The 13686-nt window shown below is 31.8% G+C and overlaps 1 protein-coding gene across 1 annotated transcript in view; it reads right to left on the bottom strand.

Moving 5' to 3' along the window:
• Positions 1 to 13686, bottom strand: part of LOC107446137 (multidrug resistance-associated protein 1) — a 74284-nt gene that overhangs the window by 41206 nt on the left and 19392 nt on the right. The window contains exons 9-12 of the mRNA XM_087163303.1: positions 7903 to 8077; positions 4865 to 5119; positions 4620 to 4685; positions 2669 to 2806 (exon numbers count right to left, since the gene is read on the bottom strand). Coding sequence (XP_087019429.1) covers positions 2669 to 2806; positions 4620 to 4685; positions 4865 to 5119; positions 7903 to 8077 — 634 coding nt within the window. The remainder of the gene's footprint in view (positions 1 to 2668; positions 2807 to 4619; positions 4686 to 4864; positions 5120 to 7902; positions 8078 to 13686) is intronic.

Below are 13686 nucleotides of genomic sequence, written 5' to 3' on the forward strand. Positions count from 1 at the left end.
CCTCGCAAAATAATTGTTTATAACTCATGAGTGAAGACTTGTATCAGAGATGATTTAATCGCAATTATTGAAACAATTCACTTGGATGAATAATACCAGTCATTTTGTCTGCTCTGCTTATATCTTCACATTTCCTTGGTTATGTGAGGTTTGACAACCATTCAATTTTTCTTCAGTTCATCGGAAATTTGGTGACAAAGGTAGATATGGTAGGAGTCAGGAGGTCGGGTGTCAAGTAGATTCACGTGGCCTCAAAGACTGAGACAAGCTGTAAGTCAGGACAAGTGAGGCTCCGGATTCCTCCACCTTTATGTAACTCGGCTTACTATACTCAGAACTACTGGATGATTGTTACTTACGAGTCTCTGGAGCTCTCGACCATGATACATCCTAGGTTTGTTACGCTGTGATGACAAGTCTAGAAGATGATGAAAAACTCTTACTCATTTGCGGCAGATGTTATAGATGGCTGCTATTTACCCAGACAAACTATCTTGGCCATCGGTCAATGTCTTTGATTTCTAAAAGATTCGACTTCTCTCCTCTACAATGGGTACCGAGCTCGGATTAACCTTCAAATCTCCTCTCCACCAATCACCAAGACTCATCCTTGCAGCTGCTTGATCCAGTTCAGCGCTCGGCGTTGAAAATTCGAAAAGCAGAGGAGGGAAGCTCCACCTGGTATTCGTTGATAGGTTCTCGCGACGTTACGTCATTCATCCCCAGCCATTTACCGCTTATTAGGGAATTTACGTTCGCGAAGGGATTTCCAGATTTATAAAGGGAAAATTCGCTAACACGAGACCCAGTCACCAGCCAATGCTATGAAACAGATTAAAAATATTAAAAGAAATTAAAATACTTGTTTACAATTCAAATATTGGTCTGTGATGTCTTGATTTGTTTTTGAATTTAATGTGCCGAAAATTAATATATAAGAGTGTAGTGAATATGACTCAACACAACCTTCAAGCCTCAAGGACAGCACAATTTGTTAAAGAAACAGTGATTGAGGATGCTGAAGTTTGCGGGGAAAAATTCTAAAATAAGGCTTTAACTGAACAACTTTAAAAATCTTTATTTTTTCAGATGGCTCTTCAATTCTGACGTTCTTAGTGTCTTCGACATCCTCAAACCTTGGTCCTTAAACAAATTTCAAAAATCTAGAAATTTGCAGTTTTTCATAAGAGTATAGGAATATAACTCATCAACACGACCTTCGAGACAACAAATTTTGCTGAAGGAGCAAAGATTAGGAACGTTGAAGTCAGCGAGAAAGTTCCTGAAATAGGACTTTTAACTCTTTGCACTCGGGGCTCTTTCTACAGTAAAAGAAACGGGCCCAGCTTCTCAAGGTTAAATAGAAGTATAAGAGTCGTGATTTCTCGGGGGATTGAGAGCTCGTCTTCCAATGAGATGAACCGGGTTCGACTCCCAGCCTTACTAGTAGATTCGAATTCCGCATCCGGCTTGCACTGACTACAGTGATGACGTAAAATATCCTCAGTAGCAGACAGATCATGGATTAGAATAACCTTGCATCAAGCAAACCGTAGGAGGTTTGGGGGGTTTCTCTCCATATAACGCAAATGCGATTACTTTTATAAAAAAAGTCCTCTACGAAGGCAAATTTCACCCAATACTTGATCCAAATGTTATCATGTTTTCTTGACTGGGCTCAAAATTTCAAGGATACGGAGTAGAACATTGGTATTCGTAAACTCGAAATTGGATTGGACGATTTTATAAAATAGTTGTATCACACGGCAAAATTTTTGCTTGCACGCTTACTGTATAATACCTGGAAGTCACTAAATAAAATAGTCGCTAAACATTAACACAACAATAACTATACACCAAAAGTGAATGTACACAATAATACCATGTGAAAAACACCTACACGATAAAACATTTGTAGCACATATTTGTTTATGCCAAGTGGAGATTACATTTCCACCACTTTAGCTTTAAAAAAGCATCACAGGTCGACTCCAAATATGAGTATTTGTGCTTCAAATAAATTGTGGTAGACCGAAATACCTTGTTTCTTTAAAATAAATCTTATGAATGACATCCCCTATACTACCCTTTTTTTGAGAAAGGGAACTTTTTTTAAAAGAACTTCTTTCTTCTTTTCAGCTGGGCACTTGGGCCACTATTTCATCCATCATGCTTGTTTTGATAATTGTGGTAAGAATTATTAAGTTAGCAGTCTGTGTGATGGCTGTCAGAACTTTTTAAGAGAAGGCTTCGCACAAATAGGTTAAGAAGTAAAAGTTATAGTATTTAGAGTGGTAAGTAGTTTATAAGTGAGAGTGGCACCAGGGAGGCGTCCTCCAATTGCAAAAGTTTAAAAAAGGTTACTGAAAATTTACATGGACGTACAGAAAGTACATAACGGCAGGTGAAAAACGCTTCAAAAAATATGAAATAGATATTTCGCATTGTATTTTTAGGGAGTTAGGGAGTATTATTGTAGTTTGTTTTATTGAATCAGTCCTTACAAATAATGGCCGCACTATATAAGAATATAAAGAATACAAATTTTCATGAGGTCAATATCTATCTTAAAGTCATATATTTATCTAACTTCTGTGGTGAGTAATCATATGTATTTAATCCCTTATTACCTTCTTTTTAACTATAACTAATAAAACAGTTTGCTTACCAAGATAGGTGCACAGTAAAAAATAAAAACATTGACTACTGTACACATTTGGGAGTATAAAATCAGTTTCAACTCTTTTCTTCTTTCCTCCGACACTTTTGCAGAAAATGCCGTTTCCCAGGCATATAATTTCAGTATCTGAAATGAAATAAAGATTTAAAATAAGTGAAATGAAAACTATGTGGCATAGTTAGCAACTTTTGAGCTTTTTAAAAAAAAATTTGTTCCAATTAAAAGCGAAATAATCATCTGGTTTACAGTGTTAACTCACATCAAATCAGTAAAGAGAAGTGATACTTGATGGGCTTGGCTTACTCGAAACAGAAGGGAAAGAACAGTTTCTAACGTGAACAAATGTCACGTTTCAACAATCAGTCAGAATCGAGATACCCACACTACATGACTTGCAGATATATCATTGCAACTATCTCGTCGTGACATTTTTAAATAGTAGACGTTATTATCCATATTCTTCAAGTTTTAATATTTAATTCGCTACCTACTTCGCTGCTAATTCACTACCAATTCGTTTAAATGATTTGCGGAATCATTGGCATCACTGCTGATATGGAAATAAGCATATTTTATAAACGTTAATAAATTGAGGTTTTCAAGGAAAATTGCTTTCATAATAAAATAAGAAGGAAATGCTCTATCATAAGTGTCTACAAATAGCCGTTGCCACATATTCATTTAAATTAAAAATTCATTGCATTCGTCACAAATACATTGATTTGAATTTTGCCTCTGCGTCAGTTCACTAACTGGTACTCTAATAATGCCACTAGAGGATGAATTTAAGATTTTTTTAAACAGATAGGTACAGATTCCACTCTACCAACTTTCTTCACTTTCTGGGAAAACTTCCCATAGCGTTAGCTAATTTTATTCTTTAATGCTTGATTATTATTATTTTTTTTTTTGTTGCAAATTTGATATTAAGATATTTTTGTAACCAACTTTTCTATATCTATTGCGCTGAAACTTTAAAATGTTGGGAAAATAACCTTAAATTTTTAAAGCTTTCGATTTTAATTGTCTTCCATGCTATAAAATATTATGCAAAAGGCATTGTAGTTCGCAGTCTTGCAAATACATCTGCCAAACATAGATATTGTGAGTAACATTCAATTGTAGTCTTGAATGACTTTCCTCGCAAATAATAGAGTTCTTGCCTGCATTTAGGGAAAACTTTGGTAATGTTCCGTTGTTTTCGAAAAAAGTTTTTAAAATTTCTTTGATCTGTTAGAATTTTAGAGCTTATTTTAAAACCATTCCTCGATTCAGTTAAAAAAAAATCAAATTTTTGCGATAACTTGGAATGTAGGAAAAAATTTATGTACATACCATTAATCTTTATTTAAAAGACCGAAAACTTGTAACAATCAAAGTGTTCATTTCTTTATAATTTTAATTTCTAAACTTTTTGTCTGGATTAAATTATTTGTTGTAGAAATAGCATCCACACAATCGTAAAAACATGATTGTGATTATTACCTTTGATTTGTAAGAAAATAAAAATGAATAAAAAATTCCGTAAAGATTGAGAGAATTGTGGATAATGAAATGGTTTTATTACATTATATAATGACAAACTTTTCTCACATATAGCTACATTTTCCTATTCTTATTATTTTCATTTTATGAATAAAAGAAGCATGATTAAGTCAGCTAAACAAGTTTAATTTTTTCTTTAGATGGACAATAAAATTTAAAAAAATTTTTCATAAATTAATTTTTTAAAAGAGCGCGAATAATAATTAGCAAATATATGAAGCCACTGTGACGATTGCGCAAAGATATTCATTACCCTTACAATTAACAGCTTGATATGATGCACATTAGTTTTATAGTTAACAATTTGAAATGTTGTTCATTACCTTTACCATTTGAAATTTGAAATGTTGTTCCTTAATCTTTACAGTTAACAATTTGAAGTGTTGTTCATTACCTTTATTCCACTGAGGATTTCATTCATAAACTTCAGTCGGGTGTCTTTAACTTTCATTTGTTCATCCTTTATAAAAATAAAACAAAAATACATGAGCATTATACATTCTGATTAACAATTTGCATGAAAACATCTTTATTAAAAATATAAAACAATGTGCATACATATAACAATCAAGGAAGTACAAATATAAAACAATGTGCATACATGTTCAAATCAAGGAAGATGATGAACTTAGAACTTACGGTAAGTTTTTCGCTGTATCTGGAGATGAAGTAGCCGATAGGGAGTAAGAAAATTATGACACCAAGACCAGCAAGTGTTGCCATTCCAATATACTGCCACATAATTACAAAGATGATAATAATTCTGATTGGGCAAGTAAATAGCTCTGCGCAGTAATAGGTGAAATTGGAAAGTCTCTGAATGTCTACTGATAGAAGATTGGATATAGATCCACTGGTAAATTCCTTACGAGCAGCCGGTGACAGTAAAAAGTTCTGAAAATATTAGAGAATTAATTGTTAATCATACTACAGTGTTCTTATTGCACAAGGCAACATTATTCCAATTTTTTTCTTCTATAGTTTGGTTCGGCTTGGCTGTTAACGTCGAACTCGAGTCACATTAATGGGTTGTTGTTGGTAGTTTGAGATTCATTCTTAATTATGATACAATAATAAATGCACGTGTGTATACTACAGCACCACAGATACATAGGAGGACAGATGCTGATAATAATTATCTGGTATCTAACCCCCTCTTGGAACAATAGCTAGTGGATTCTGAACCAGTCAGACACGATAAGTGCTGTACGATAAGGCACCCAGACGCTAGAACGGGGAATCGAACCCCGATCAAAGCCGTGGTAGACGAAGACTTTATCCACACAATGACTAAGTTTTTGTTTTCGGAAAGAATATTTAAACAATGCAAAATATACAGTTCGTTTCAGCTAACAAAAGAAAGACTAAAAATAATATATTGTGGATAATAATGACTCCTCTTAAATTAAAGTGTAACGGAACAATAAATAAATTTAGAAATTTTTTAACCTAATCATATTAATGTGACTCATTAGTTGTATTTTTTTTCTTGTAATTAAAATAAAAAAGTCTCTATTTACTATAAGTTTTCTTAACTCCTTATTTCTGCAATAATTATAATTTATTATCACAGAAATTATTGTAAAAACATTTTAATTTAGATTGTTGTTAAGCACTCCATTTATGGGATTCCTTCCAATACCTAAATATTGTCCACTAAGATATTGTTTCTATGCTGCTCGAAACAAAGGCAACCGTTATAAAATTTAACGTAGTATTTGTTAATCTACTCTTTATCTTTATATTAGTTTTTTTGTTTGTTTATGGGGGAGAAAAAATCGGCTCAATAGTCTATTTTCAGTGGAACTCACCAACAGTAAGTTGTAATAAATAGAAATGTATTTATTTATTTATTATTATTACTTTTTTTTTTTGGTAAGTACTTTTAAAAATGGATTAATTTTTCAGCGGAAATAGTTCGCTTATTTCCTCAATAGATGGTTGCACTGGTTGGCTCCTCCTATTAGCGAATTTTTTTTTTAAAGTTTTGATGGTGTAAAACATGATTTACCTCCAGATGGCACCACTATAATAAGTTTTAAATTTATTCACAATAGTAATATTTCTCTTAAAGTTTAATTATCTTTTTAAACAGAGATTTTTGGGTTGAAGTATATGTATTTAAGTTTATTTATATGTAATTAGTATTGTTTTTATCACTTTTATAAAATATTAGTCCATTTGTGACTGTTTTTATCATGGACCTTTTTTGTTGTTGTGACGTTCGCTGGTATTGCACTGCTGCTCGTAGGAGAAAAGGTCGGTTTAAGATTCAGTCGCTTGCTGATATAAGGATAAAAGGTGGGGAAGAATGGCTGAGAGGATGATGAACTAAAGCCGGAGTCGCTGAGTGTATGAGCTAAGGCCGGAGCCAGTCAGTGGATGAGCGGAAGTTTTGAGCGAAGTTACGCCAAAGCCGCTAAGTTGATGAATGAAAGTGATGAGCTGAGTTTGGACGGAGCAGCTAAGTCCGAATATGTTTGTCTATCCAAGGCGTTCCAATGCTGAAAGTCTGTTGATCCACGGGTGCTTACTGCCAAGCTGAAGCCTGGAAAGAGTTTGAGTGTGCTGTCTATCAGAAACTGGAATGTTGACCTGATCCAGGGATGCCAACTTGCTCCGGACAGCAAATATATATTTTAAAGTGGTAGTTTATCAATTGTGATTCTTGGTTTAATAAATTCAATTTAGTAGATTTTTATCCACCACTATTTCTAAATAATTTGTAGATTTATATGATTCACCACTTTAGAGTGCTTATGTAATGCTACACCTTTTAAGAAACAATCAAAAATAATCAAATATTTGCGAAATCTACTTGTAGTAATTTACCGCTTTTTTAATTATTTTGTCTTGTCCGGAGCAGTTGGCATCTCTGCTGATCCACGAGTCGGGTGGCAATACCGGTGGGCGTTCCAGGGATTTGGTCCGTAATTTGATTTGAATTTAAAAACTCCAAGTTCGATTTTAGTACAGTTTTAAAAGAATAATTTACCTTGACATTTAATTGCTTCTACTAGATTTTAAGATAAATGTGTCTTTTATTCTTAATTGTTTTTACTGGCTTTGGAATATTAGAATATTGAGGCTTATATGTTTAATTGCATTTCATTGAAAGTATAATTTCGTATTGCTAAATTTTAAACTTGTAGTAACTAATAAGTTAGAAATATGTTATAGCTACTTGTTAGCATTTGGAAATTATTTGATTTTGTTTTTGTTTGAAAAAATGTAATTGGTTTCAAGTAATTCTTTGTTGATTTTTTTTGAACCTGGGTAACACTGTACCAAAGTTAATATATTAATCGCAGCATAGCGTAAAACCCAAATTTTAGAAGTAACAGTACAAAGTCAAACTTTTATAAAATAATTTTGATGTCCTGCTGTGTAAATTGTCTTAACTGAGTCACCATTCCACTAAGTCTCCTTGAAACTAAGTCATCAGTATAAAATTCAACGTATCATTTCTCAATCTTCTCATTACTTTTTTAATTATTTTTTTAATTTTGCTCATGGAGGAGTAAAAGATCATCTCAATAATCTATTTTCAGTGTATGTGATCACCAGAAAGTTATAACTTATATAAAATAGTTGTGATGCCAGGGTTTCATTTGTATTGATTGCCAAGCAAATCACGCGACATAACATAATAAACTTGTTTGATTATATTGTTTTACCTTTCTATAAACTGCATTCATGAGAGCTGACTTCATCTGAGCACCAGAGTTGAAAAAGTAATACCCTGCGAAATTATCGAATAATTTTCCCGTGGTATCGACTATGTAAAACAAACTCACATACAGCATACCTCTCCATGCAAAATAATCATGCTCAACAAAATCTATGAGACGACTGGAAAAAAAATAATAATAAATAAAAGTTTTCATGTTTATAAATTATGCACAAATTAAAAAAAGTATGTTCACCTTATTATTCACGTTGTTTTTCAAAACGTTGTTCTGTGTTTTTCAAAATTTATTGTTGAGGTAAAAAAAAAAATTTTCTTTAATTCTCTAAACCCTCAAAATCTGATTATCCCATTCGGATTTTTTTATTTTTAGCTGATTTTCAGTAAAGGGTAAAATAAAACTTTAGCATTCTTAATTAGAAAATATTTATCACTATTGACTTTTTATCTCTGTTATATCAGTTTTAAAAAAATTTGGTCGCCATGGATATTTTAATTTTTACAGAGTTAAATTTTCCACACTTGTTTTGCTAAAATATCAGGTCATGACGAGTAGTTTTAAAATTATCGATTTTTGAAATCGAAACTATAATTATAATCACCCCAGAGTGCTGCAACCGGGGAGTAACTCAACAAAAGCTCTGGACAACCGCGGGACCGGCCGTGCATCTACATTTATTTAATTTATGTTTGAGCCGTCTATATATGGACTAAATGCTTAGCTAAGTCATTATCTTACTCTGAAGAGCCAAAAAAAACTGGTACAGGCATGAGTATGCAAATAAACAGGTATGGAGCCAATCAAAGTACAGCGATGCGATCGGCAACGCGTATATAAGACAACGAGTTGTCTAGCACAGTTCTTAGATCGGTTACTGCTGCTACAATGCCAGGTTATACAGATTTAAGCGAGTTTGAACGTGGTGTTATAGTCGGTGCACGGGACATGGGACATAGCATCTCCGAAATAGCAATGAAATTAGGATTTTCACGTACGACCATTTCACGAGTATACCGTGAGTATCGGAAATCCACCAAAATCTCCAGACATGAACATTATTGAACATATTTGGGATGCCTTGCAACGTGATGTTCAGAAGATATCCCCATCCCCTCTTACTCCCACTGGTTTACGGACAGTCCTGCAGGATTCATGGTGTCAATTATCTCCAGCACTACTTCACACATTGATCGAATCCATGTCACGTCGTGTTGCGGCACTTCTGCGTGCTCGCGGGAGCCCTACGCGATATTAGGCAGGTATACCAGTTTTTTTGGCTCTTCAGTGTATATCTTATCAGATCGAATGTGTCAATGAGATCATACGACCGCCGATAATGAGTAACTATTAGAACAATTCTAAGTGTGACTTTAATGTCATTGCACCAATTGCTTTTTATGGCACTAAGACCTATGAAACTGGAGTTTTTTTTAAAATTTTTTTAAGAGATTGACCGGTGTATCAAATCATATTAAATTTGAAAACGCCATTATGTTAGTTACTTTTTTGAAGTAGGTCCTAGAAGAACTGAAACGATACAGTGTAAAAAATTAAATCAACACCAATGGGCTTCGTTTTAAATAGTTTTAAAGGAAATGTTATACAAAGAAACTAACTTCGTTATTCAAATATTAAAATTTCATTTTAAACTTATTAAACTTTTTTTTTTTGAAAACAAGGTCCATGTACCAGGTTTTGCTTCTTTCCATCTTTTGATATAGATAAGTTTTCAACCCTGTTCGAGACAAGAGTTGACAATGCAACATTTTGTACTCACATAAAAAGAAACTTCATAAAAAAGTAGTAGGTTATTTGTTTTTAGGCAAATTTGATTTTTTCTTTTTATGTCAGCCTCTTTAGTTTTAAAATATCATGTTCTCGTAATATGGGTAGTTGTTTTTTCATATATTTTAGTGAACACAAATATCTGGCTCCTCCATTAAAAAGAAATTTAAGAAATGAACAGGTGAGTTATCAATGAGAGAAAAGAATTCCGGGGATTGTTGGCTCCTAATACTAGATGAATACAGATACCTTTTTGTAACGTGAAAGTAATGGTTGGAATATCTTAATAACCTAGAATGTCTTTTTATGCGTTCCTTCACTATTTATATTTAAACTTAGCAAAGGCTTGTAAGCCGTCTCTGTAATAAATGCACGCACGACCGAATTAGTACGCATAGTTGCCAATAACTACGGATTGTCTGTTGTATTTCATTTTTAGATTAAAAGTGGCAATGAATTTAATAATTTTATTTCAATCTTTGGATTTATGAATTTCTTTTTAATTTTTGGATTCATAAATTCCTTTATTATTTTTGGAATTATAAATTTATTTTAATCTGATATTGACCTCTACTAAAGGCAAATGAATCAATCTAATATAACTGAACAAGTAGTCATTGAAACGAAAATGAGTGTAAGCCATAGCAATTGAGAAAAGTTAATTTTATCTACAATTGTATTTCAAATAATTTTTTACAACTATTCGGAAAATACTTCCTCGGAAAGAGTAAAAGTTGTCAGGGATGTGTAAGCGTAACAATAAGAAAATAGGTGAAAACAGGGTACCAATTGTCAAGGTACCAAGGGTAGTTAACTAGTTGAAACAACAAGATTGATTATTCCAATGCATAGTTCTCATGTGTTTGATAAATTTTAAGAAAGGAGATATCCTTGTTGATTTAGTATATATTTAACCACCAATCAGAGACTCCAACTTTTACGGATTCTTCGTAGCAGATACAGATTTTTCTATTTATTTGAAAAAGTTGTTAAGAAAAGTATTTTTTCTTTTCAAGAGTAAGAAAATATCGCGAAGTTTTTTTCTAGTTATTTTTTAAACGAAGAGAAAGCAGTTACATATTAATTTCTCTTGTATTCTCTATTGTTTAGGCTCAGGGAAAAAACTATATTTCGTCTTTTTTTATGTATACATATTTTTTTCTTTTTTGATAATACTTTAGATCGGGTTGTTCAAAATGGTTGAAAACACCTAAAAAGCATTTTCGTAAGTATAATTAAATATAATGAATAATAATCGAAACAATAATTTTTGTTGCAAAATATAGTTCTTTTTAATGCACCTTTAGGAGAAATGAGTGAAGCAGGAAAAATTCTTTTACAAAATTTGCCTCTTTTTAACAAACATAAAAAAATTTAGAAAGCTTAGAGAATTATAAAAGTTTTGAACATTACAATGCACTTTGTTTCTAAATAAAAAGAATTTAGGAGTACCGTATTGCATTCTGTTTGACGGTATAACCAGAATCTTTTCATTTCTACACGAGTGAAAAAAATGAGATAAATTAGAATTTCTAAAAAAATTAATCTCTGAATTTATAGTTTTAAACAAAAAAAAAAACTATTTATACTAAAATGTAATTGATTGAACTTTACCGATTTGCACCAGCTAAAGCATTTAGCAAATTAAATATAAATAGAGCACAATCCCAGAGTTTCAAACATTTTTTTTAAAATTAAATATTCAAACTAAACATCAGTATACTATCTCAGCATAATTTTTAAAGAAACAAGCCTTTTTAACAATTCTAAACTTTTCTTGGATTATTTAAATAATATTTTTCTGTCAAAACAACTAGCACATTAATTTCAAAATATCACATACTATGTAGCCTTAATGGTAATTTTAATGTCAAAAGAAAATTCAAAACAATAAAAAAAGAAATTCGCCAAATTAACTGTAATAGATTTTTTCCCTTCCTGCAGAATATTATCATTTATAAATATTTATTTATTTACTTCAAATATTCAAAATAAATTAATCTTTTAAGTAACAAAATAAGAGGCAATGCCAGAGAGACATCTATTTCTATGCGAGTGAACGAAATTCAACGCAATGACAAATCACTCATCTCATAGAACATTGATTGAATTATTACAGCAAATAACTACGGGGGAAATAAAGGACACGCCTTTATGTAAAGATATTGAGAGAGTCAATTCGTAACCTCGAAGGTCACGGTCGAAAAAGGAAGTCGCGCCGATAGCAGCGAAAGCTAGGGAGGTGGCTCGAAAGTTAGGGGGCCAATAGCGTAAAGAGGTGCCTAGATTCTCGAAGTAAACTACTTGATTGGACGTCCCCCAAAAGACGATAGTAATTAATGCAGTAAATACAGTAGTTGGAAAAAAGAGACTATAAAAAAAATTGGAGCATTTTAAGCATTGGAGCATTCTCGTTAAATTATTAGATTTAAAACAGCTCTAAAAATTATAATAATCGAATAAAAATTTTATTTTCTCCAATGTTTAAGAAATAAATTGGAAAAAAAATATATCAATTTGAATTATTTAAATAAAAACATAACTAGTTTCAGAGCTATCTATTTTCTTGGAGATTTTGCAGAAATAGAAAACTTGTAGGGCCCCTCGCAACGTCTGGTGACGGGCCTGTATTAATTACATAAATAAAAACCAGGTCTTTTCCTTTTTTAAACTATGCAAAGATGGCTTAAAAGCAATTTAAACTTCATAAAAAAGCAGAAAAACAAATTTTTGGCAAGATAATTGAATTACAATTTTTGCCTAGTATTTTGGAACAGGCCTTTGGAAGTAACCTGTTATTTTTATAACAGGTATGATAAAATAACAGGTACAAAATACCTGTTCTAGAAAATATTAGTCATCTTTTTTCCCGATGAAGTATTTTCAAAGCGGTAGTGAAATATTAATTGAAATTCAGTTTTAGATAAAATTAGCTTTTCCAGTTTGCTGTGAACTATACTCATTTTTGTTTCCATAACTTACTCTTATCTAAAAATTTTAAGTATTTTCGCATAATGGCAGACAAAATCTCATTAACTTAAAATTTATAACACCAAGAATTAAAAGAAAATTTGTAGTAGAAAATTTATAAAATAAATTACCACTCTAAATTTAAAATACTATGGACAATCCGTAGTTTCTGGCAACTATAGTTCGAATAAGTTTTTTTTTTTTTTTTAAAGTTCTGTTTCGGAAAAAATCCGCTTAGTTCACTACCACGGAAAGAAATAGTTCGCAACAATCTCAAACAGATAAAATCTCTAGCCTATGTACGTTGTTTCGAAAACGAAAATTAATGCATAAAGAAACAATAACATAATTGACTTCTAAATACTAAGGTGGTACATATGAAAAAGTTTCTATTTACCTAAACGTAAATTTACAGCCACTCATAAATATAAGAAGGAAACCCTGCAATGTCCATTGTAGACTATTGGAGTCCTTTTTAAGTTTTAAAATAGCACATTTATTCATAACTTTTGCGAAGTAAATCAAACGAAATTTTAATATAGTTCCCAGAAAGAAATTGCGGTCAGTATTGATTTCATGAAAGTATTTTTAAACTCATCATTGTGAGTAACTGTGATATAAAAAATAACTTGCTAATTTTGAAAAAAATAAATTTCTTACGTCTGTTTTACATCGCAGATATGACACAACTGTTTTATTCTATTTCTATTTCCTTTTTCTTTTTTCAACAATACATCAAGAATAGCAAGAGTTGTATAACATGCACCGCTATAAAGCTTGTAAACATCACAAGTGCTTGGTGATCAAATCACTATGTTAAAGGGAATGAAAAGTAATTCCATAGCTAATAGAGTGCTTTTACTTATTTTTTCTTTCTTTTTTTAACGCAAAGGATGCCAGAGCACGCAAATTTGGAACAATTCTATTAATAAAACTTAATTATTGGTTTCTTAATTACATACGTGACAACTTCTTTTATTAATGATCTCTAGTGTTAGTAATATAGAAATCGCATTA

This window comes from Parasteatoda tepidariorum, chromosome 5 (assembly GCF_982258835.1).
Source record: "Parasteatoda tepidariorum strain Cologne lab strain chromosome 5, Ptep-v5.0, whole genome shotgun sequence".
Lineage (NCBI taxonomy): Eukaryota > Metazoa > Arthropoda > Arachnida > Araneae > Theridiidae > Parasteatoda > Parasteatoda tepidariorum.